This window comes from Saimiri boliviensis, chromosome 14 (assembly GCF_048565385.1).
Source record: "Saimiri boliviensis isolate mSaiBol1 chromosome 14, mSaiBol1.pri, whole genome shotgun sequence".
Classification (NCBI taxonomy): domain Eukaryota; kingdom Metazoa; phylum Chordata; class Mammalia; order Primates; family Cebidae; genus Saimiri; species Saimiri boliviensis.
The window spans coordinates 72,917,039-72,942,349 of NC_133462.1; the positions used below are offsets into that span (position 1 = coordinate 72,917,039).

The 25,311-nt window shown below is 43.2% G+C and overlaps 1 protein-coding gene across 2 annotated transcripts in view; it reads right to left on the minus strand.

Annotated features, from left to right (window-relative positions):
• The window catches only part of DUSP10 (dual specificity phosphatase 10), a 42,796-nt gene extending 17,525 nt beyond the window's left edge, over window positions 1–25,271 (minus strand). The window contains exons 1-2 of one of the 2 annotated variants that reach the window (XM_074385227.1): window positions 25,158–25,271; window positions 20,503–21,356 (exon numbers count right to left, since the gene is read on the minus strand). In XM_074385227.1, coding sequence (XP_074241328.1) covers window positions 20,503–21,313 — 811 coding nt within the window. In that variant the 5' untranslated portion in view covers window positions 21,314–21,356; window positions 25,158–25,271. Of the gene's footprint in view, window positions 1–20,502; window positions 21,357–23,518; window positions 24,285–25,157 lie in introns of those variants that run through there. The other variant, XM_003930332.4, reaches the window with a different exon arrangement.
• Window positions 25,272–25,311: the final 40 nt, after the last annotated feature.

Genomic DNA, 25,311 nt, shown 5'->3' on the forward strand with positions numbered 1-25,311 from the left:
GAGGGGGAAAAATCCATGAGATCATCCTGCGAGGCTGCAGAGAGAGGAATGTTAACAGGAGGAGAGTGCTATAAAACACAAAGCCATATTTTTCCCAAGAGCTCAACCAGATATTCTGTATTATTGTTTAATTCTCTAAGGAGAGGGAAAGCATTCTTGCTTTTCAGTGCAGAAGTTTAAATAATGAAGCATTGCTAAACAAACAAACAGAGGAAAGCCCAGTAAAGCTATTCATTAAACAAGCCCACTGTACAAAAGGAAAACTCTTGCTCAACGATCCACCCCGAGGACCAACATTTATCTTAGACCCCGAATTAAACACATCACAACTTCACAGCGAAAGTATGTTTCCCGATGGGATTTAAGTAAAGTCCAATTAAATAAATCTTCAGAAATGTCACGAGCAAGCCTCATGGGAGAGCATATTTCTACTGTGAAACATTCCCATTGGAAGTTACATTCACAAAAGGTCATCTAGAAACATCCGTGACAGGAGGAGTGGGGGAAAGCAGGAAGCAAGACGAAGTCACACCAGTGAGGCCTGGATAGGGTTCCATTGCTAAATCCATGTATGAAAGTGCCCAGCCAAAAACGCTGCATCTTAATTTGCTTTGAATGAAACCCCCATGTCGAACAAACAGCTTTTATAACTGTGTATTTCAGTAGTATCTGGAGGTCAAAGAGCTGTGGCTTAAGGGGAAAGGATCAAATGTCAACATCAAAATTTGAATTGTTTTCCTGAACTGATGTTTTCACTTCACGAAAGGCATAGCAACAACTTCAAGTCACTGAGCTGGATTCTATATTTGGCAAATAAAATGAGCAAGGCTGAGCATTAAAGAATCAACTGCCAGAAAGAAAAGGTATGGGCTGTCCTTTAACCTGGACTTAACTATGTCCAGTGATCACATCTCACCCCGTGGGGGCTGAGCTTTGACAGGTCCACCTGAAGCAAGGTGAGGTCTCCACGCACTAAGAGATATACAAAGTTACACTGGGTCAAAAGCTGGCATGTACCTGTCTGAGTGACCATCCTCTGAGATTAGGGGAATATAAAACCATTAAAAACACTGCTCGTCTCTGAGGAGGTGGGCTGAAATTACATGCTGTCAACATGGACTTGAGGCTAAGTGGAGGACCAGCCAAGTAATGGTCAGTTCAACCCAGGGCATGTGGAATGGAGCATTGACCTGGGATGCACCCCGTATCTGGCATGATCAGACTCTCTGACCATTTCTCCTGAAGCCACGTCTAACTTTTCACAGGGTAACGGAAGCCCTGACAGCAAGGACTCAGAGGGCAGCCCTTCCTTCCACACTGAAGAGATACTAGGTTCTAGCTCTATGACCTCTTCTGCCACCCCTATACCATCAGGACTTAGGATAATCTTTTAAGTTTCTCTCAACTCTGGCGTTCTGTAACCTCAATATAGCCTTGGAAAACCGGATATGAGTGAACAATGTCAAGAACAAGATCAGCTGTCAGAGGGTGTATAAGGCCTGGACGGTCTGCTTGCCACTTCCAGGCCTTTGCATTTGCTGTTCCCTCTTCTGGGAACTCCCTTCCTGTAGCTCTTCATTGTAATACTGTGATTTAAAAATATATGTATTTGAGCTCTGCCCCTGGCTCCTATAGCATAGCTTCTAAAACCCCTGGAATCTCTGAAGTTATGAGTGTTTTTTGAATGCCAATGAGATGAGTAGTGCTGGGGACCCCTAAATAGATCCAGGAAGGGAGCTGGTCACAAGAAAGAAAACAGCATAATTAGAGAGTTGAGACACTCAGCCCTGTCCCCCAACCTCCAAGGATGAGACAGAGACTGAAGGTTGAGTTGATCATCAATGACCAATGATGTAATTAATCACGCCTGTGTAATGAAACCTCCATAAACCCCATCCATCTCTTTCATCTGACTGTCCATCTATAGTCTTTGTAATATCTTTTATAATAAACATGTAAACCCGTTTCCCTGAGTTCTGTGAACTGTCCTAGAAAATTCGTGGGACCCAGGGAGAGGGCTACAGAAATCTTGAGGTATGACTAGTGTGGGGAAGGTAGAGTAATCTTGTAGGACTGAGCCCTCAGCCTGTGGGGTCTGAGGCTAACTCTAGGTAGAGTCAAAATGATGTTGTAGGATATTCTGTTGGTGTCTGCTGGAGAACTGTCCTGTGTGTAGGGGAAGGGAAATCCACAGAGGTATTCTGAAAGTATGGTAGGAGAAAAATTTATTTTTAATAAATTTTTTATTAAAAATTTAAATTTAAGTGATGCATACCTCAGACCAGATGTGTCATCAGAAAAGTCTTCCTTGACATTCAGTTTACAGCTATCCTTCCAAATCTCTTTTATCACATCATGAACTTTTTAGAGTTTCATTGTCTTCAGAACACTTACAACTACCTGAAATTACTTATTTCTTCCATGTTTATTGATCTTATTAAAATGTGAACCCCAAGAAAGTCAAGGTGTTCGTCTTAGAGGAAATTGAGTAGAATGGTTTGCTGCACTAGGGCTAGACTGTGCCCACAGCTTTCCAGTATGATCTTGACAAAATTGTTTAACCTCTTTGTACCCTGAAATGGAGATAATAATGATACTAACAGGAAACAACAGTTATTGCAAGAATTAAATCAGTTACTACATTGTAGTTATTAATAGAAATTCTAAGTATTCACTGTTTAGCATCTGAATTGTATATAGTAAGTGCTCATTAAATATTTTTAGATTCAATAAACATTGGAATGAGATGTGATAGGACCAGTTGATTGTAAGGCATCTATTAGGTTTTGTTCAGCATTATGCTATGGATTTGGGTGATTTAATTGAAAAAAAATAGCCCCCAAAGATAAATCTAATGAGGGAAAGTTCCTTCATCTAAAGGATGAAGGAACATTAGGAAAATTCAGTGATAGGACTGGCAGAAGAAATGTTTTCAGAATACACTGAAGATTGAGCTGAACAATGCCATCTGGCTGTAACTCACACAGGCAGGTGCAGGACTGGCCAGTGAATTCAGCTCAAGGGTTTAGAAATCCCAGCATTCCAGGGCTGACTAGGCTCATGAGGAAGAGGCAGTCTGCAGGAGTGCTGGGCCTCCCTTAAACATGACAAATGGGCACCTTCCAGGGAGGGCTGAGATCCAAGGCAAATCATACTTGGTGGCCTCTTACCCCTTCTCCCCTCTCCTCGCCCCTACTCCTTGGACATTCTATATGAGCAATGAATGGTGGAGACGGATGGAAAGTAGTCATGAAGGAGAAAAGAAGGCTCAGGAGAGACACTCACCCTGAGGGATGCCACTGAGCAGTAGGAGGGGCCCTCAATTCAGTTTAATATGTGTTTATTAAACACTAAATATGAGACGGGGGCACAGTGCTCAGTATAGGGTGTACACAACTCAAGATCTAGGTGGGCCCTCTCAAAGCTTGCTGGCCCTCCCACTTAGATGTGCTAAACAGTAGCAGACGATTGCAACAGTATCGTCACCACCCTCGGGTGGCCCTGTTTCTTCTGCCTCCATTTGAAGGGATACAACATTGGGTCTGAAATCAGTAATTTGGAGTTCCTTTTATCCCTCTTAATAACTGTGCACCTTTGGGAAAGTTACTTGACCTTAAGGCCACGTGAAACCACACAATCATATCATAAGAACTGTTTCTCCAAACACAGGAGTTCTTTCTTTTCTAAGAAAAAAAAAAAAAAAAAAGCAGGGCGTTGAGGGGGAGTGCTGTTATAGCCCTAGATCTCTCAAAGAGCAATAGCACACTATGATGTTCTTGAAAGGCAGAAAAAGGGCCTTGAAGCCTCTGGTCTTCTGGAAGGTGAGATGCTCAGGGTACTGTGTGAAAAGAGAATGCTGGATGTTCTGCATTTCTTCAGTTAGTTCTCATGAATCTGCTCTTCCCCTCTTAGAAACTGGGACTGAGACCTCCACTGTTATTGGGTGGCAGAGAACACTGCCTCAACATTATCTGATGTTAATTATCCCCAGTCTTAAAGCTGAACACCGACCTCTAAAGAGCAGGCCTGGTGTCTTGGCAGATGAAAAGTGCCAGGCCTGGCCCATGTTAGAAAGAAACTAAGTCATATTGATTTATTTTCATAAGAAGCCTCTTGTATGCATCCAAAATCTTGTTTTATTCCTGATTTTCACTCGTTAAGTGAACTTTTCTCCCAATAACTACAGAGTTTATGTTGGACTTTTCTTAGAAATCTGCATTCTAGGGTGGCCCCAAGAAGTACTCATAGGAGTCACTTTCTAGGAGTTGGTGACCTAAGAGGGCCTTGCAGGACATGGGCCAGGCCTGAGCAGGAAACAGAAGAGTAATGGTTACCAGGACCACAAACAAGAGGCAGTGTCTATTTTAAGCAGGGAAGAAGAAACCAAACCAAAATAAATAATAAAACACATGGATCTGGCTTAAAAATCCAAACAAAAGCCCCAGAAGAAAAAGCAACAATTGAACTAAATACCTTGTTTATGAGATGTGATAGGACATACCACAGAAGTGTGATTCCAGAAAAGGCAAATTATTAAAAACACAACAAAAAATCAAAATACCACTGGGCACAGTGGCTCACTCCTATAATCCCAGCACTTTGGAAGACCGAGGTAGGCAGATCAGGAGGTCGGTAGTTCAAGACCAGCCTGACCAATATGGCAAAACCTCATCTCTACTAAAAATACAAATATTAGCTGGGCGTGGTAGTTCACGCCTGTAGTCTCAGCTACTTGGGAGGCTGAGGCAGGAGAATCTCTTGAACTCCAGAGGCAGAGGTTGCAGTAAGCCAAGATCATGCCACTGCAGTGCAGCCAGGGAGACAGAGTGAGAGTCCATCTCAAAATAAAAATAAAAAGAAAAATATTTCTCATCCGTAGTATCACCCTATGTCAGCTTCCTATGAAGATTTTAATCCCAAAACCAGTATTTAAGAATCCCTGGCATCAAAGAGGGACCAACACATATGTATGTCACCACCACTAACATGATGCTATTTGAGTGATGAAATAGAGGCCCCAGAGAGTACAGCCTGAAGGGTTTTGAGTATGAAGGTCTCAGAGGCCTGCCTGCCTCCCAACTGATCCTAGTGGTCAAAAGCAGTTGCTCAAAGACTGAGTCATTTTCCAAGTCTAGAATGCAAATGGCCATTGTCACCAAGGAAATGGTGTTACGGAGATAAGCAAGTTAAGCTGCGGCACTTAGCTCTCTCAGCTGCTGTTCTCCTAATACGTACATCCAAATAAAAGCAGTCTATTCTTGCAATACTGCAATACAATTCTGAAACTGACTAAGCAGAGTCAGTGCAGGCTCCTTAAGTTAAGGCCACAGTCTCAAACAAGACTGCCCTCACTTCCAGACGCTAGCCACAGGTTCAGGGGCTCCCAGGCCACTCACACTTCTAACCAGCTGGTTATAAATTCTGTGGCTTCTACAATGCCTCAGGTTTGATAATTCACTAGAACGACTCACAGAACTCAAACCTTATCCTTATGACGATAGTTTTATTATAAAAGCTACAAAATCAGGAAGAGCCAGATAAAGACACATGTAGGGCAATGTCTGGTAGGGTCCTGAATATGGGGCTTCTAGGCCTTCTCCCTATGGGATCAGGACACATTACCCTGCTGACACACTAATGTGTTTATTAACCAGGAAGCTTAACTGAGCTTTGGTGTCCATAGTTTATATTGGGGTTCCATTACTTAGGCATACTTGATTAAAAATTACTGGCCTTGTGATTAAACTCAATCTTCAGTCCCACTCTCCTCTGCTGAGGAGGCTGAACTAATACAAAGCCCAACCTTCTAATCACGTGGATGCCTTTCTGATGACAAATTCTTATCCTGAGTCATCTCATTAGCATAAACTCAGGTGTGATCCAAGGGGCTTATCATGCATAACAAAGACACCCCTATCACTCGGGGAATTCCAAGCGTTTAAAAATTATTTCCCAGGAACTGAGGACAAAGCCAGACAAATTCTCTATTATATAGCAGTTTCTTAATGACAAAGAGTATGGGCTCTGGAGTCAGGCAGGTCTGAGTTTGGCCTTCTGCTGTGTGACTTGGGCAACTTACCTAACCTCTCTCAGCCTCAATTTCCTCATCTAAAATGTGGGGATGATAATATTATTACCACATAGACAGCAGCAACATTTGATAGAAATGTAAATCAGGCTACTATATAACAAAAATTTTTTCTAGTAGCTACTTTCAAGAAACTAAAAAGAAACAGGTAAAATTAATATCGCCACTACATTTTTCTTAACACATCCAAATATAATCAAGAGTCAGTATTAAAACAAATACGAATGAAATATTTTACATTATTTTCTACATAAAGTCTTTGAAATCTAGTACATATTTCACATGTACAGCACATCTTCACTTGGACTGGCCCCATTTCAAGTGCTCAATGGCCACATTTGGCTTGCAGCAAAGCTAATACACTGGATACTGTAGACAGATTTAATAATACGGTTGCTAGCCCCATTAAATGAGTTAATGCTCAGTGTCATCATTGTTCCCATTCTACAAACGTTAACTAAAATGTTCATGTGTTTGCATGTGAATGTGTGTGCATGCATGTGGAGAGGTCGTGACCAATGACTAAAATCTAAGGTGCTATAAGCCACTACACCAGGAAGCCATTCGGCTCCCATGGAACATCAAATAGCCACTCTGTTTTCAAGAAAAGAAACACTTCAACTTGGAGAAGAGAGGCTCTCTGATCAATTAACCACAGGGTGCTCTTTTATTTCAGTACTCCCAATCTCCCAGCACGTGGTTTAACATGAGCCAAATCAAGTAGCCATGACAATAGCTTTGAATGAGGAAAGATACCCTAAAAGCAGTGTGCAGATACACGGGGATGCCTGAAGGAGCTCAGAATGGTTAAGGAGTAGTGGGGAGGAAAAACTGCAGAGAGGAGCTTTGACTCATTGAGTCATTGAGCAACTGCTCCATGCCCTCTCAGGCTACCTCCCACAGCCACAGCCCAGCCAGCAGCTAACTGTACCAGCCAATCACTTACTCCACTCCCTGGAAAAAGCTCCTGTTGTGAAGCCAGAAGAATGTCACTAGCAAGAGATTGATTTCAAGGTAATTATTTAGGCAATTTTGAAGCATCTCATTCTGAGGCCTAAAAGTGTTCTCAAAGTTTGTTTTAATAAATGCATCTATTAATATGAAATCTCTGTGCCTTTTAGTAGTGGTGCCCCACATTGGGCTCCTCCCAATCTTTGTAAGAGAGGCTTCCCGGACGCCATCACCACAGCATCCAACCAGTTCTTTCTATTCTCACTGGAGCAGAAATGGGGCTTTCCAGCCACCCTCAAGGTAGGAATGAAAAGATTCACCTAATAAGGGTACATGAATATATTTTTACATAATATGCAAAATTAATTATAATAAACTCAATCCAATTCATATATTTTATCAAGGAAGACAAGCTAATTATCTGTCGAAGCATTCTCTCCTGTTTAAAGGGCACTTTACCTCAATTTGGCAAAAAGAACTAATGGGAATTATCTTTCCATTCTGATGTGTTTTTGCTGTCTGTATTTGCTTAAGCCCTCAGAATACTTCAGCACTGCACTAAAACCTTGGGATTTAGAAAAGTAGGGAGGGAGGGAGACACAAACACATCTACTCAGCATCTCAGTAAGTCTTCCTCTTGCTGTTTTTATTGTCCCTTTCAGAGTGTTTTATCTACAGTGTGAAACTGGGAGTGACTCATATTTATAAAACAAGGAGCTGTTGTTAGCCCTGCCAGATCATTCACTTTCACAGTAGCTTCTGATTTTTAATAGCGCTGAGTAGGTACAGATCTGCAACACGTGCCTTAGAGGACCTGCAGTAAACACACACATCCAGGACTGGTATCAAGACCTGTGGCCAAGGATAAAGATGTCCCTAAAAACTCACAACTCCAATAGGTGGCTGGATCTTATATTCAGGAAAGAAAAGCAGAAATTTAAAAAGTGAAAGAAAATTGGGAAGAAAAATTAACTCACACTGGCGACTACCCCCCAAAATGGCAGCTAGTACCCATTTCTCTAAATGGGGAGTGCAATTGGATGGGACGGTGGAGAAAATTCCAAACAAGGGTTTCCCTCAAGAGGTTTCTCTTGTCACATCAAAACCTTGGAAACAAGCTTAACTTACATTCATAGGCAAGTAAGTAAAATGTAATAAAACAGGTTACAGGATTAGATAAGAAAAATCTAGGATGACAACACAGGAAGCAAAAGCACCTGCAATACAAACTGAAAATGAACGTCAGTTTCTATATGAGAAACTCTGCAAAACATGCACATATATGGGTAGAGAACAAAAAGAACATGAAAATGAAACTAGGCCAGTAAGGGTGGGATTAGTGTTTTTTTTTTTTTTCTTTCTAAAATGTTCTTAATATCCTAACAATGAGTATACACAAAATGTTTCTGCTAAGACTTTATAAGATTTCCTTATGCAGAAATAGCATATAATTTTTCAGCATGGCACTAATTCAGGAAAAAAAAAAAGTAGTAGTTATCTATCTACCCCACAAGAACACTAGGTTTTTCCAAACGTTTAAACAAAAAGATCTACCAAACGTCAAAAAAGTATCTCCTACTTATATTCCATTAGTGGTGACATCAAAGCATCTTACTGAACTAAACTACTCATATGTCAGTTGAATATAAGCAGATTATGAACTATTATTGTAGATATTCGATATAATTACAGTAAATTTTTAATAAATGTTAGCTAGTATGCGTAGTCATTGTTTAAAGCACTTATACATATATTTTCTAATTCTCAATTGATCTGCAACATGTGCCTTAGAGGACATGAGAAAAGAGCCATTACCCTCCCCATTTTATAGACAAGAAAACAGAGGCACAGAAAACTGAATTTGTCCAACTTCAAAATTATAATAATTGGCAAAATCAGAATTCAAACTCAGCAGTCTGGCTCCAGAATCTGTGCTCTTAACCTCCAAACTATACTCCCTTCACAAGAAAATATATAAACTCCTTAAAGGAAGGCTGAATATAAATATGAGGGAGCATCAGCCAGTTCATTCAATGAGAAGTCACTAAATAGGCTCATAAGAAAGGTAATGAGAAAAATTATGAAATGATCTGGCTGAACACTTGAATCCACAAGATTTGCTTATTTAATAACAACTCAGATACTAATCCAAAGGATTATATACCAGTTGGGCTTTTAAACATCCTAAACTGAGAGGTAGGAAACAGGAATCCTATGTCAGTACTGCTACTAGCTACTTACATCTTCTTGGGTAAGTAATCAGTTTCCATGTCTATAAAACGGGATGTTTGATCAAATACTTGATAACATCTCTCACAATTCCGTGACACCATGTTTCCCTGAAAAAATTTCTTTCCTTTCTTTTTAAATTCAACATAGAGTAAGTAACTGCTTACTGTGCAGTGGACTATAATTCTGTGGTTTTTCAACATTTCTGAAGTCATCCTGGGGTTGTTCTGGTTCAGAAAACTCACCTTGCCATGTAAATGTGAGAACTTATGATAAATAAAGTTCCTCTGCTTGAATTTATTTTAAGCTTTCTTAGAATTATTTTTATATTTCAGACTAAAAAATGCTCAGATTTTTAATTTTTGTTCTCCATTCATTAATTCAATCACCTTGATCACCCATGTCCCCTTCCCTTCCCCTCTCACTGGAGGACCCGAAATGTTTGGTGTGATGTGACTGCTGTGGTTTGTCCCCCAAAGTTCATGTATTGGAAACTTAATTGCCACTGTAGCGGTACTTAAATATGGGACATTTAAGATGTGATTAGGCCATGAGGGCTCCACCCTCCAGAGTGGATTAAGGCCATAATCACATGGCCATTCCATGGAGTGGGTTATCTCAGGAGTGGGTCCTAATAAAAAGGATGAACTCTTAGCCCCCATTTTCTCTCCCCCTCTTGCACACTTGCTCATCGTGTGATGCCTTCCACTATGGGATGACGCTTGCCAGATGTTGGCACCCTGCTCTTGTACTTCCCAGCTTCCAGAACCATAAGCCAAATAAACTTTGGTTCTTTATAAATTACTCAATCTCAGGTATTCTGTTTTAGCAGCATAAAATGAACTTAGACAGTGACAAAACTTTCTACTTGGTATCTGAGAGAACAGTCACATACTTTAACTGTGTGCAGCTGGGTGCTCTGTCAGAAGACAGATTCTGCCTCTGTGAATGCTGCTCCTAAAGCAGGATTCCAAGGGGTCCATCCTGCTGTCCTTCAAATGTGTTCATTATTATTTTCCCCATGGTCTTTCTTTGCCACACCCTCAGATTAGCTGAGCCAAATCTGTAGGCTTAGAGGATAGAAGGGAAGAACAGAGATAAGAAAGATTAGGAAAGGAGAGGAGAGATTCTAAATAGTAAATGGTTTGATAGGATCTGTTCACTTATCCCTGAGAATTAACCTTCCCAAAGGGCAATAACCACCTACTAGAGATTCTTTCTTCACATCCTTGTAGGAAAAAAATCTATAGTTTTCATTATAACCCACACTAATAGGACAGATAATGAATATAAAGCATAAACAATCAGATATCATTGGGCATTAGAGTCTTTAGGATGTAGTCATCATACTCTTCACAGATTCTTTCTTGCTCATGATACCTAACTTTGTACCTGTACTTTTCTTTAGCTTTACTCATCTACTTCTACTCTAGAAAGTGGGTTTATTAATACACGCAGAAGCAGGAAATATCATCCTTTTCTCCACAGGCTACTAAGAGAATGAATTCTAAGGTTCCAGGCATCAAAGCACACTAAGCAGAAGCATATAAGAGCTACACCCAGGATCCACTAGGCACCAGCTGAGTGACTCTGCGCAGGTGCCTGAACCTCTCCAGGTTTCAGTCCCTCATATGTAAATTGGAATGTGATCATAAGACTTAACACTTTTAGCATAGAATCTGGTATAGAAGAAATATCTCATATATGTTAGAGAGAATTATCACATTTTGAAAAGTTTGTTCTGATCAATTTGTCATTTTAAAAAAAACTGTCATGACCAAAATGTAAAGTTTCCAAAAGCTGGAATAGAATTTGAGGCAAGGTTACTGGGAAGCCAGTTCTACCTGAAGTACACAGAATAGGCTACTCAATTTAGCACTGAATTTTTATATGAGGATATATAAGAAAAATGGGGAAAGGGAGATGGCATTGTAATAAGGCAGAAGTAAAGCACAACTAAAGCCACTATAAGGAATGAGATGTATAGCTAATTTGCAAATAGATATGGCCAGCCTGAATGGAACGTGGGCTTTGAAATCAAAAGAATTGGATTCCAATTCTTATCCTCTCACTCACTAGTTAATAACAAGGGAGAAAATATTTAATCTGTTCCTCAGATTCCTTAGCTATAAAAGCTAGGATATAAAATGACATTCACAGAGCTTCTCTGAGAACTAAATAAGACACGTATATGACGGCCCAATGACCAGCATCTAGAAAGCATTTGATAGCTTTTAATTGTTTTTTTCTTCCAAACTATCTGGAAAATAATTTTCTCATTTCAGGGATGATAGGTTGGTCAGAGCCAGAGTAGTTCTATGTGCTTAGCTGATGTTCTGCTGGCAGATTAAAATATCACCTCATGGGAACCATACGATGCATCCCTTTAAAGTCTTATCATGAAAACATAGCATTTTAATAAGAATAAAAATTAAAAGAAAAAACAGAAAATATCCCCTATCTCTTCAGGGAAGGCCCTTTTAGAAGTTTGTGGCTAGTCTTAGTATTGTAAGATGGGAATAGAAACACTCTAACAATTGAAGAAAATGACTCACAGTCTTGAATACTGAAGCCCAGAACTCGGGTCTGGGAGCCAGGAGATGCGCTGTTGTCCCCCTGAGACCCTCTACTCTCACGTGATTCTTGTCTGTCGACTCCCTCACCCCTCCTTTTTCTCCTTTCGTTTTTTGCTTCTCTCTTGCCAGTAGCAACAGCTGGTAATACTTAGCTCAATGGTAGTGAAGCTCAGGGCTGTGATACAAAGAACGTGAGATTATTTCTTCCATAAAATAAATAGATCTTATAAGTGATGTTCTGATGCAAAATGGTGAACTGCCTCCTTGCCTCAGGACACAAAATCAGATCAGTCGAGTTCATATGAGAACATGAGAGGTTTAAGCTCCTCAATGGGAGGACAGGCCTGATGCTACTCCCTGGATCAGGCAGTTTAATCTGTTTACTTGGTATGAGCCATGGACAGCAGATGCCTGACAGTGGTCCTATCTTAAGTGGTAAGGCAAGGAAGCAAAATCCCTTTGTGGAAGCACTCAGGAAGAGTTACGCTTTGTTTTGTTTTCTTTGAAATTCAGGTCAGGGGCCCAGGGTTGGGGGCAGTAGCTTGAGTAGGCCTTTGCCACACATGAAACATGAAGGGCAATGCAGAAAATTTGAGGCATCCACAAATCCTTTTCTTCTGTAAGTGATTCTCTACTTTGCCAGAGGCAGAGCGTGGGGTAACAGCCTTTGTCTTGTATGAAAGTACTAGGCCTGCATAACTCACTTTCTTATCCAAAAACTTGTGCTCAACGTTTCTTTCCTTTCCTTGTAAGTTACATAAAATATGGATCTTGCTTGAGGGAGGGGCTAGAATGAAAAAAATATTACATATATCTCTATCTCTCTATATATATCTATATGTAAACTCCAACTTTTAAGTAATAGTAGATGATGTATACATAACCTAAAATAAAACTGATGCCAAGATTTCACTCTTGGGTTATGGATGAAAACATCTAAAGAATTGAAGACTTCATCATTAAAAGATTACATCAATTTTGATATAAAATGTATATTTTTAAATCTTTTATAATAAAATTCAGGCTACAGGTTGTACTCATTTTCTTTCCCTATTTTTTTCTTCTGAATTAGTATGATTACACTCGTGAATATAGAGTCTACAGTATATATAACAGAAACAACCAAAGAAACTTTGTTGAAGAGGGATTCAAATCCTCCTTGAGAGGGATTTAGGGGAAATAATGCAGGCTTTGATATCTTAGAGACATGTTTTCATCCCACTCCTGTCCCTTATACTGGTTTTTAATTGTACTTGCAAACATTTTTTTTAAAGCAGGTCAAAACCTTGTCTCTGAAATACTGTTTGCAATGCTTGTTTGCTTAGCACATCCTCTTTCCATAGAGAGCATGCAGGGGAAATAAACAAAGCCCTTATTCCTATCAGCAACATGTAAAAAATTAATAAAATCCAAATTACAAAGTTTCACTCTCCCACACAGAGAAGACTTGTCAGCCCTGAGCTTTTGAGGCAGAGAGGGCATATATATTTCTTTTTTCATTAAAAACCAACAGATCATTTCTTTTCACACCAAGGCACTGGAAAGAAATTCTATTGGCCTGTGACGTATTCAGAAAAGGTCAGGCTATTTCTTAAAAGAGAAAAAAAAAAAAAAAAAAAAAAAAAAAGGTACAAACGTGCTTCACAGGGGGAAAAAATTTCCTGAAGATGAAACACTCCCTAAATAAGCTTGTGTGGCAGAAGAGGATGAAGAATACAAACATGAACATGATTTTAAGCTGAAAAGGATCTGGAAGACTGGTCTCATCCATTATGTTCTCTTTCTAGCATTTGGATGATAAGCATTATGATGCAGATTCGCCAGCCTGCAGATTAGTGCCTAGCACACGGAAGACATTCAGCAACGTTTATTGAACAAACAAATGAATCTCCTCTATCCGTAAGTTTGTATAGCCTTGGAGACCACCTACCAAAAAGTTCCTAGAAGGCTAAGATGGTTGGGCTTCTTTGATACCTGTTTGGATAGCTGGTAAACAGCCTAAACCACTAGGTTCACTAGATGTGGAGATTAAATCAACATTAATATTTGGTCCATATTCTAATATACAGGTATATATGTAGACCATGAACTGCTGGTTTCGAAAGTCCTCAGACTTTGGTCTTTTTTAGTTCTGAACTAAAATCTCAAAATTCAAGCAAAAAGGCATCAGCACTCAAAAATGTTAATTAGCTTGTATTTTATGCTATGTATTAGATTCTGTTGATATTAAATAATAATACATACAAATACATCAATATATCGATATCTATTGAATATCAACTTGGCAAGACCCACTTTAACATTCAGGACCAAGTCCCTAAAATTAATCACGCATGTGACCTTGGACAAGTCATAAACCACTCCAGGCCCCTTTTCTGCAGTGGCAGAATGAGAAGACTGGACTAGATCAATGGTTCTCAAACTTTGCTGCATGTCAGAATCACCTCTGGAGCCTTAAACAAATCTTGATGTGCAAATTGCACCCCAGACCGATTTAATCAGGCTCTCTGGACACAGGAATTGAGCATCATAGGTTATAAATCACCTTCAGGTGATACCAATGAACAGACTGCAGTGAAAACTACTGGATTAGGGGCCTTCTAAAGTTTCTTGCTATTGTCAAAGCTGGGATTCTTTGGTTCAAAAAAGGTGAGATGACCTCTCCTGGAACTAGAATTTGTCCCCTTAGTATGTAGTGTATCTTTTTCAACCAACTTGGATTAAATTGCCTAAGCATTCCAACATAACACACTTTTATGCCCAAACTGCTCTTCACTAATGCTGGGGCACGAAGGCTCTGGCTTCTGATAACACAGAGTTGAAGGAACTAGATTTTGCTACTGATCAAAAGCTTCCACCCAGTCCCTGTGGGTGTATGCACCAGGAGTATGTGACAGAAAGTTTTTCTGCTCCTGTTATTTGGTCAGACCTCCAGATGGGCTTGCCCCAAGGACCAAGTAGGAAAGTGTACATATTCACCATTATCCCTCTCCTTTCTCCTATTCACACGTTTTGAAAACAAAATTAGGCAAACTGCTTTACCTATTCAGTTTCCCTCCCCTGCTTTGCTTTTTCTGATCTGAAATCATTATCTACTATTGCCAGGAGAGGAGTTTCTTGAACTTGTCCTTGACAAGCCAGATGATTATGTTAACTGTTCTGAATTGGTAAGGGCAAGCGTGTTCATATTTAACATGCTCTCACAGTGCTGTGCTTAGAATGACTTGCTCATCCTCCTCACCACCCCGAGTCCCTCCCCTCCTGCTCCCCGCAATGTAAGAAGTTCTAAGATTAGGGCATGAGAGTAGGACAGCAGGGTCCAGAGGCTTGATTTATTAAGAGCCGTCTACATGCCAGGTACTTTATATCACCTCGTTTCATCCTAGGCTCCTGAAGCTGTACTTGTTTTATAATGAAGAAAACCTGGCCTCTGAGAGATCCTGTGAGTTGCCTAAAGGCGCACAGTTGGTCAGTGGAAAGCCTAGATTTGAACCCAGGTGTAAGTGAGCAGAATTTCATTCTGCTGAGCACATGATGAATGAGGAACAGATGAAGCAAGAATGTGGATGGGAGAGAGTTCATTTCTATTATCTGTTCACCTACATTTAAATTAGGAAGCACGAGAGTGTACCCAAAAGCTCAGAGAGAGGACAGCCAACTAACTGTTCAGCAGTTCAGAAAGAAGTTTCAGGACTTCCTAAAAGACAGGAGCAGACCATTCAACACCTTCCTTTTTCCTTCCCACTTTAACTCATCACAACCCCAGGCTTAGGAACCAGCTCACCCCTCCTTCCATCTACCTTTTTATAGTCAGACCTCAATCCTTCTTCTAAAAATAAATCCTCCTAAGATGATGAGAGGCAACAAAAAGCAAAGCTAAAAGGTTTTACACTTGTATTGTTTTGTTATGGGACATTAGTTGGACAGAATTATTATGTTTTTATAAACTTCACTAAAACAAATAATTTTGGGATATACCCAAATTATTCCAGTTTCTTGGCCCAATGTTTTTGCAATTACTTGGCAGTCCAACTCTATGCTACTTAAATTAGTTAACAGTCACCAAGTTATTTTTAGGCCATAGCAACACACATACACATACACACACACACACACACACACACACACACACTGCTATACCTAGCTTGTCATCTGTACTCTTTAGGGGCAAAATTTGCCTTTATACTGGCACTATCATTTCTTTGCAATCAATATCAGTAACATCCTACTATATTTATGAAATGCTTACCATGTATGTGTGTAAAGTTCTGAACACTTTACACACATTAATTCTTCCATTTCAGAAACTAACACTTTGATATAGCTATCGTTATATCCTCTTTTTGTGAATGAGGTAACTAAGGAACTGAGGGATTAAGCAATTTGCCCAGGGGAACATACCTAGTAAAAGAGGAGCCAAGACTAGAATTCAAGCTGACTAGATCCCAAGTTCTGTCTTCATTTCTCCAACATTTGCTACAAGGCTGATGTTTCGCATTTTAGCCTTGAATGTTAACCAGAGGCCCAGAATAACAACAGCAAGTTTGTCAATGTAGATATGTCTTTATTTCAGATATCTTTTTAAAAATCCTCCTAACATCTCTGAGAGACAAGGGGAGACTTTTATTCCCTTCCCAACCCCATCCCCCCAAAAAGGGAAGAAACAATATTTTTCACAGGGTCTCTGAATTTCTGAGCCTAGCCATCCACTTTCTCATAGAACTCGACATTGCCAACAAGTTTATATTTCTGAATCCTTTTCCACTAGGAAAAGTGTGCAACCTATGGTATTCAATTCCCAGGGGTGATGAAGTTTTATATTATAAAGGCCTAACTCCCTGCATGATCAAATCCTCCCCATGGATCATCCTCTTAAACCATTTCCCTCTTCTTCTCTCGGTCCCCAGTAAAGGCCTTTGGAACAGAACAGGGCTATAAAGATTGCAGCAGTTGCTCAGTCTTTGTTTTACAACGGCATAGAGCAAGCACAGGCATGGGCTCTGACGTATTAGGGAGGAAGAGGGAGACCCAGACCCCAAGGAGGCAACTGAAGCCGTCCCACTCTCAGGGAGGGAAGCTCCTCAATAGACCTGACTGCCAGTCAGTCACAGAGGGATTCCAAGTTGAAAAGCACTTCAAAATGGGCACATGACACTGAAGTATTTAGGAGTAAAAATGTTGTTCATATTATACTATACTATATAATATTTCCAGCTTTATTAAACTTGAAACATTAAGTTTAAACATTAAACATACTTAAATACATTAAAATGTTATCTATAGCATATTTTTAAATATTTCAACAGAAAAGATAAAGCAAATAGGAAAAATATAATTGTTTAATCTGGTTGATAGGTATATGGGTGTTAATTACACACTTTTCTGCTTTTCTAGACGCTTGAAAATGCTCATAACATTTTTAAAGGCATATACTCTCTTTAAGAAGAGGGGGCAGTAGACTATCTTTTCCAGGTAAATGACTAATTATTTCCCTGGATCCAGCTTTGCTGAAAAGAAAAGGAGCCCCAAGAACTTTATAGCAAAAATGGTAGCTCTCATTTTGAATGGTCTAGAATTGTTTAGCTTTCTTATTCAGTTTGACTAGAAATAAAGTTTTAGTTGATTAAAAATCAACTCTGAGTAAAACAGATTATAATTCTTTCAAAGACCTCCTAATCCCTAAATACTTATTCATTTGGATCATTTTCACCAAGTTAAAGAGAAGCACAGGTCATTCTTTGGAAGATGAGACTAAAATACAGATTCTAACATAGTTCACAATAGGGAGGGCACTGTAAATTAGAGCAGTAACTTAATCCCAGGGGCTGCCATGCCTCTGATCGGTTTCTTCCCAACCTGACACAGCATTACTAAAATGGCAAGTTAGCAGCCGCTCTACTTGACAGACAGCACCAAAAATGGAGAGCATGGCATGGAGACAAGGGGACAAGGAGCTTGGATAGGGAGGGTAGCAACCAGTGTTTACAAACATAAACTGTAGCATCAGATGGGGCAGCCATAAATTACCCAAGATTGTACTGAAGTCTCTGAAAATAAATTAACAAGCCCTTAGAAGTGTCCTCCTTATGTTCTAACCATGCCCCCATGTCCCCCGCCAAACCAACTTCCCTGCAAAAATTACTCATTCCAAAATGGTACCACTACCACTCTTGCTGAAATACAATCTTATCACCAAGGAAGAGGATTACTCAAATAAATCTGAGAGGAGAAGCCAGACCAGAATGATCTGCTTGATCCACTCAAGAACCTAGGAGAAGTCTGCTGGTCATGCCTTTGGGGAATACCCACCCTGTCCTTCATCACAATGGTGCTATGGTATTAATCTCGGATTTACCAAGTTGAAAGGATAATGAAGGGCATTCTAATATTGACCCATTCCTTTCCCTTCTTTTCCATCTTGATCCCAATTTTAGGCCATTCTCCCAAAAATGCCAATGACAATGATAATTATAAAGTAGATTACAGATCCTTTCACTCCTGAACTACATATTTTCAACCAAATTCCCAGATATTTGAAGAAAAGGCCCCCAAAGCTACAAATAATCTAACCTCTACCACCAGAGCTTCTTCCAGGTCGACCGCCGCTGTGTCTCACCAACTCGAAAATGACGAGGCCTCACAGCGGCTGCCCGGGGCGCCTAGTGGTGAGGTCAGCGGTGTGTCCGGCCCCGCCCCATTGAGGCAATCTTACTCTCTGACATTGAGGAACAAGCCCAGGCTGTCCAGCTTCTCAGCTGCATCCACAGGAAAGGGAAAGAGGCACCCCACTTTCACCAGTAGCATCCAGGAAATTCACTTCTCAGTTACTGATGGGTCACCCCATACAAACTCTACTCTCTGCAAATCAGAGAGTAGGGTCTGCAACTCCACCTAGTCACCCCCATGTTCAGATCTAGGGGCATCTTGACCTGCGTTGTTTCCTCTCCACAGATCATGGAGACACAAAAGACTTGCTTTTTATCTTGAATCCCTGCTCTGCATGAGAAAACAGGAGTTCATCAAGATCATGGGCTATCCTCCTCTTTGCTCCCCAAGACAAACTATTACAAATGGGAGATTTCTAGGTCGGACTTTCTCATTTGTAAGAGGCTAGACACGCCAAGATTATGGTAAGACAATAGCAGGGTTAGGGAATCCCTCAAAGTCAACCAAACAAGAATACAGAAACAAAATACAGAGCTACACAGAAGAAATCTGAACATATCTGTGACCCCAAGAAAACCCACCATCACCACCACCACCACCACCACCATCACCAAGAAATGCCTAGGCACTTCTGGAACTCTCTGCATACAATTCCCCGATGTTCTCCTTCCCAGCAAAGCCCACCAGACCGAAGGAGAAATGTGCCTTTGTGGTAGTGGAGCCCCATGAGGGCTAGCTTGAGGGGAGTGGATGGTGGGAAGAGGAGACTGTGTCAATGGAATTCAGAACTATATTTCCCAGAATGCTGCTTAACAAAAGGCAGAATGCCTCACTGGGAAGACAAGAAGGAGAATGGCAGAGCTGTCCCATAGAGACAAAATAACTAGCTTGCTCACCCATATGGCCTATTGCAATTTAAATATGCAATGTGTTCAAACTCTGCAACACCTTTGGTCAACACACTTTAGGAGACTGGTTGGAGATGTGACCCAGAAAATGTGTACCTTGGCTCAAAACACAAAAGGAGAGAAGAAAGAAGATGACTATCTCTCCCTACCACCACCAGGTAAAAGATGCCGAATGAAGGTGATGTACAGTGCCCCAAAGGACTGTATCTGAGGGCAAAGGGGAGCAATTAGGCTAGGCACAAGATGAAGGCTACTTTGAAAGGTAAGGCAACACTGTATGGAAGGTGCTCCAAGAAGAGTGGGTGAGTAATTCCTTCTGCTGGAGCTCAGTTCCACTAATCTCAGAGTTATTCTGCATTCAGTATACTGGGACACATGACACATTACTCCATCTTGGGAGGAACCATGATGCCAGCTGTTGTCAGGTGAGGCCAGAAAGAACAATGGGTCGGGGAGCGTTTCATAAAAATGTCTCTGTTCCCTTGGAGCCTTGGCAGAGGATGTAGTTGGTGAACTTACACTTTTTATGGGGCCTTAGAATAAGCTCTGCCCTTCTTCAAGGTCACTTTATAAACCACATAAAAGTCAAGCTGGTCAGAAAGGTGAGAAAGAGGAAGAATTTCCCACAAAAAGAACTGGTATCTGTAGGTTTACTTGTAGTTCACCATGGTTGCTCCTTCCTCTGCTCCATCAACAGTGGTTAAGTCTGAGAGACAATAACTTTCCAACTAGTGATTGATTGGAATAGAGCTAGCAGACCAGGCATGACTTGAGATATCATCTGGTGGAATAAAGCCCCTTTTTAGAAAGATGAGAAAACAGTCCCAGAGAGGTGAAATGACTTGCACAATGCAAATTAGAAGCCGAATTAAGGGTAGAACCCAGATCTTCTGGCTTCCAGTTCAGTGCTGCTGGGTTTTTCTTACTAAACCAATATAATAAAGAACATAGAAGGGAAGACAAAAATGAAGTCTATTTTGGTCTTTGGTAGCCAGGGTAAGGAGAATGCTGTCACTTCTATGAGAAAACCCAAAGTGAACCCAGCTAATCAGGACCGTGCTTGGGAAGGGAGCAGGGGCATTACCTTTCAACACCAGAGGTTCTTTGCCTTCTCTCTTCAGGGACTCGAGGACTATGTGAAGTGGCTGGGAGGGCATCACTCGGCTTGGCTCATTGGTATTCTCATCATAAACTATAATTTCTTTGGAAAAGATCCTCTTGAAAGAGTCCTTGCCTTCCCTACAGGAAATCAAGTCTAGGACAGTGATCTTGCCCTGCTGCAGTCTCCGCCGGCTGATCTTATCGGCACAGTTAATGTGGACAGCTCCTTGGATGTGACTCTTGTTGTACTCCATGAAGGGCCTGCAGTCAATGATGACAGGACCCTGACTCGGCAGGTGACTCTTGCTGCATTTGGTCATCTTCTTTGCCAAGTCATTGGGGTAGATTATTTTGATGCTGGCTAGCTGCTTGGGGGTCCCTGACACAGGGCTGCCCACCCCACCTGACGGACTTAAAGAGCCTGTATTCTCATTATTGTTGACCATCTGGTTAGCAGGGCAGGTGGTAGAGGTTCTGACGGCAGTGGTGGTGGTGCCAGCGGCGATGGCTTGGGTTTGGGCCTGATTGTCCTTGTCGTAGGTTGCCACAGTGCAGCAGCTGGCACTGCTGCATCCACAATTCAGAGAGCGGGCAGAGCCGCTGGATGAGGGCATATACGTCAGATTCGCAGCCTTGAGGGACACAACGGTGGTGGCGATGACAGGAGGGTGGCTGTTACTGCTTGGGGCGGCAGAGCCAAGGTAGCTAGAGTCTAAACAAAGGTTGAGATCCTGAGGTCGGACGGGCCTAGATAGTGCCACTACTACCCTGTCGTCTAAAGGAGACGGAGGCATGAGGAGGCTGAAAACTGGCAATTCAAGAAGAACTCAAGACAGTCTGTAAAGAAGGGGAAAGGGGAAAGAAAGAATAAAGTCACGTGATACAAAAGGCAGTCTCATTCAATCCCTAGGAAAAGCTGTTGTATCCTGCTGAGCAAAGTTGTCCTAGTTGCCCTTTATCATACCACTATCAAAACTTGAAACTCATTTTTATGTATTCAAAGAGGATGCAAACCTGAGGGCCCCAATCTATTTGGTTGCTAAGTCTAAGGTTAAATTTGGATGTAATGCTGTAAATGTCAATGAACAACCTTTCCTAGACCTACATAAAAGTTCAGCTGTAGAGAAGGTATAAGCACAAATAATTAGAAAAGCTGAAGACAGAAGGGAAGACTCTTAAGAGGCATCTATTCTGAACCTCAGCTCTTGGGAAGAAGTACACTGCAAACGTCTGAGAAAGACCCATTTGTCCACCCTTGCATGTTTGCCATTTAATTCCCTCACTTGCTTGAAAGGCAAAGGGATAACCAAGAGCCCTGGCGTGGTTCACAGAAATGTACAGCAGCTAAATATACATCAGGGTGGATGTCAACTTTCTGCAAATCAGAATAAAAGGATCCCCTTAAGTGAATCTCCTTAACCTGGAGCTATTATTGCCTTCCATTCTATTGAGGTCCTTTGAAAAGCACAACATAATCATATTAAAACCTCACATATTTTCTTTTGGCCTCTTATAAATTAATCTGCATTTCTCCTTTTGACTACTAACTAGTGTCCCAAAACGAAATTTTCAGCCATGAAGCCAGATCTGAAAATACCAACCCCAGCAAATCCATCACGCTTTGCTCCCCCACCTACCCGCACCCTCACTCCTGCCTGGAAAGGACAACTTGGGCTCTTCTCCCCTCTTCATCTTTCCGGCTGGCACAGACTGTGCATCCTAGAGCTTCTCTCAATGGGAGGCAGCCACGTTGTATAAGGTTTCAATTCCATACAGATAGATATCCCCCCTTCAAGAGTACTGATGCCATAAAGAGGGCTTCCCAATTAGCCTGTCCCCTTTGAAAGGGGCAGTGAATTGTTGCCCATGAGATCTATCTCTGATTTCAAAGAGTGTCTGCAAAAAGACAGCTCCTTCCTCCTGCAGGCACAGGGGCACTCTACGACCCGGGCTTGCTAACTCTTCTTGTATTAGGCATACACACAGCAAAGACAGCAAACCCCATGCAAGAGCCACTCACCTAAACGAACTTTAAGAGCTATCTGGAAAAATGCCATCTATCATCTGTCCACACGCGACCGTCCCATTCTCTGACATAGAACCAAAGTGTCACAGACGGAATCCACACTCACGCGCGCACACGGGGGCACGCACCCATCACGTCGGCAGATCTCCACCGACTCAGGTTTCTCTCACCCACCTTTGGATGGGAGCGAAGGATCCAACAACCCCCTCCCTCCCTTGCGTAGTATTTTTTTCTGAAGAGCGCGTACTATTCCAGAAGCTATAACTGTTTCCAGGCTGGACCAAGCGGTGAAAGTCTTCGCTATTGTGTTACCTGGTAGGGCACGTCCAAGATCAACAGCCCATTTCTTTTGAGAGACACGCATAAGCGTGTTCACAGAGACACAAGCTGGGACCCCCACCTTCACACAGAGTGCGCGACACACACACACACACACACACACACACACACACACTCACCGAGTGTACAGAGAGATCTGCATCCCTGCAGCACAGGGTCGGGCGTATATACTGCCCGTGAAACCATCCAGTCTGGCCCAGCAAAATCTCCCAGAGAAATACTGAGTTATCCCCTCTCCCTTCCACCACTGGAGAGAAAATTAAGTGGTTAGAGAAGGCTTCTTCCCCGCTCCTGGAGCACTTAACATCCCCCCGCTCCCCCTTCACTCCTCGGCACTCAGCGCGCTAATGAGCCCCGGGCATTTAAAACTGCAGTAAAGCATCCCAACAAACCTCATTTTTTCTTCGCCCCAAATCCAAGTAGACTGCAGAGAGAGTAAACGCACAGGGCAGCAGGAGCCAACAGCCGGAACCTTATAACCCTACCTGCTGTGGCTCCTCCGTCAGCATCGCCTCTCTATATTTCTGTTTCTCTCACATACACACACTCACACTCACACACGCACACGCACCGCCTTACACTCCTCCACCTCCAGTCCGGGCTCTCAGGAGTAGTGGCGGTGACTTCCACTTACTTCATAAATAAGTGTAGCCTTCCACCATCTGGTGCTCCGCTTCAGCTATGGACTCGCGCATTCAGCCCCCATTCACTCGGCTTCATTGATCTCCAGCAGCAACATAGTTACTTTCTCTTTTGCTACACTGTAAATGTAAGGTTCTGAGGGGGCGGGCCCGCCGCCGACCGACGGCGCGTTGGACCAATAAAACTCCGGAGAAAGCCGACCGCTACCTCACAGAGCCCCGCGGCCAATGGGCAGCCTAGGGGGCGGGGAAGAAGGCGTGGCCTCGTCTCCTTAAGGAGGGCTTATCCGACGCGGCTCTGGGTCCTCGGTGTTATAACACGGGCGGTGATGTCATTGGCAACCAATCAAAAACTTAAAAGAGCCAGCCGGGGCCGCGCGGAGCAGCTGCTCTCTATTTACATGTAAACCGAACCGGCAGGATGCAGTTAACCCTTTACCCGGCGGAAGCGCCCGCGGGCTGGACGCACCCCTCCGCTAACACCGGCTCTTCCCACTGGACGGGATCCTCCAACACTCCCTCCCCGGGGACAAACCACGCTCTCTAGTTTCCCTCCTTACTATGGACGGATGATCAAAAGTGTCGGAGTAACTTTCTAAAGGAAAGAGACTGCGATCCCCGCCCCTGGTGGGAAAGCCGGCTTCTCCCCGAGTCGCTCCAGGTGACTTGACAAACCCTAACCCAAGTTTCGCGGACCTCGCCGGTCGTCGGCGCCGAGACCCACGTGAGCGCGCAGCCAGGGCCCGAGCTCGGCAGCCGCCCGTCCGGGACAGAGCGGCCCTTCCGCCCCGGCGCGTCCGCCTCCCGCCCGCCCGCAGAGGTCGCTGCCCCTCCGGCCGCTCCGGCCCGACCGCCGCGCGCCGCCCTCCCGCACACCTCCTTCGGCGCCCGGGTCACGCCCCTGCCGTCCCCAGGCTTTTCCTCCCCGGGCTCGACCCGGAGCACTAAGGCGGCGCCGCTGAGGGCTGCTCGGAGGAAGAGGCCCGAGTCGACGTCCCAGGCGACGAGGGATGCTCCGGGAGCAGCGGCGCGGAGGCCAATCCCCGGGCCGGGCGTCCCGGGCCCGCCACGCGCCCGCCGCGTCACCGGGGCTCGGTCCCCGCCGGCCGCCGCCCCCTTTCCCGCCCGGCGCGCTGGGTCCCCGCGCCGCGCCAGCCGCTCGCAGCCCGCCCGCCCCGCAGGCCTCGGCCGCCACCCCTCCGTCCCGCAGGGCCCCTGCCGAGCCCGGGACCGCCAGCCCGGCGCTTCGGGAACAGCCTCAGCTGGCAGAAAACAGCCAGCGCCGAGTGCAAATCGCCAGACTGAATGGGGTAAGAGGGGCGTGGAGGAGGCGGGGGCAGCGGGATCTCGGGCCTCAGCGCGCGTCCGGGGAGGACGGTGGGGGCGGGGCGGGCCGCCGCGGGCCAGGTCCGGAAAATATTCCCGTCAGGGAAGCTGCAGGAAAGTTGCCCTGGCATGCAAAAAGAAGTGGAGATGAACAAGCCCACATGAACTGTGAGTCTTCGTCCAGAACCCCAGCGAAATAGGGCTTTTTCTTATCTCTGAGAGGAAGGGATAAAAAGTGAAATAATTGTAAAGGAATAATACATTATGAGCGCTAGGGAATGTTAGGCTCTCACTTTTCTCCCTTACCTGATTGGATGGGGTTTGGAGGTCGACTTCAGACTCCAGGTCTAATAGTATTCTAAGTTGCAGGGGCATATTCATGTAATTGTTTTCAGGGCAGATCTGAAATCAGGAGGTGTCAGACCATCGCTAGCAGGTCAGCTATGCTCAATGAGCTGTG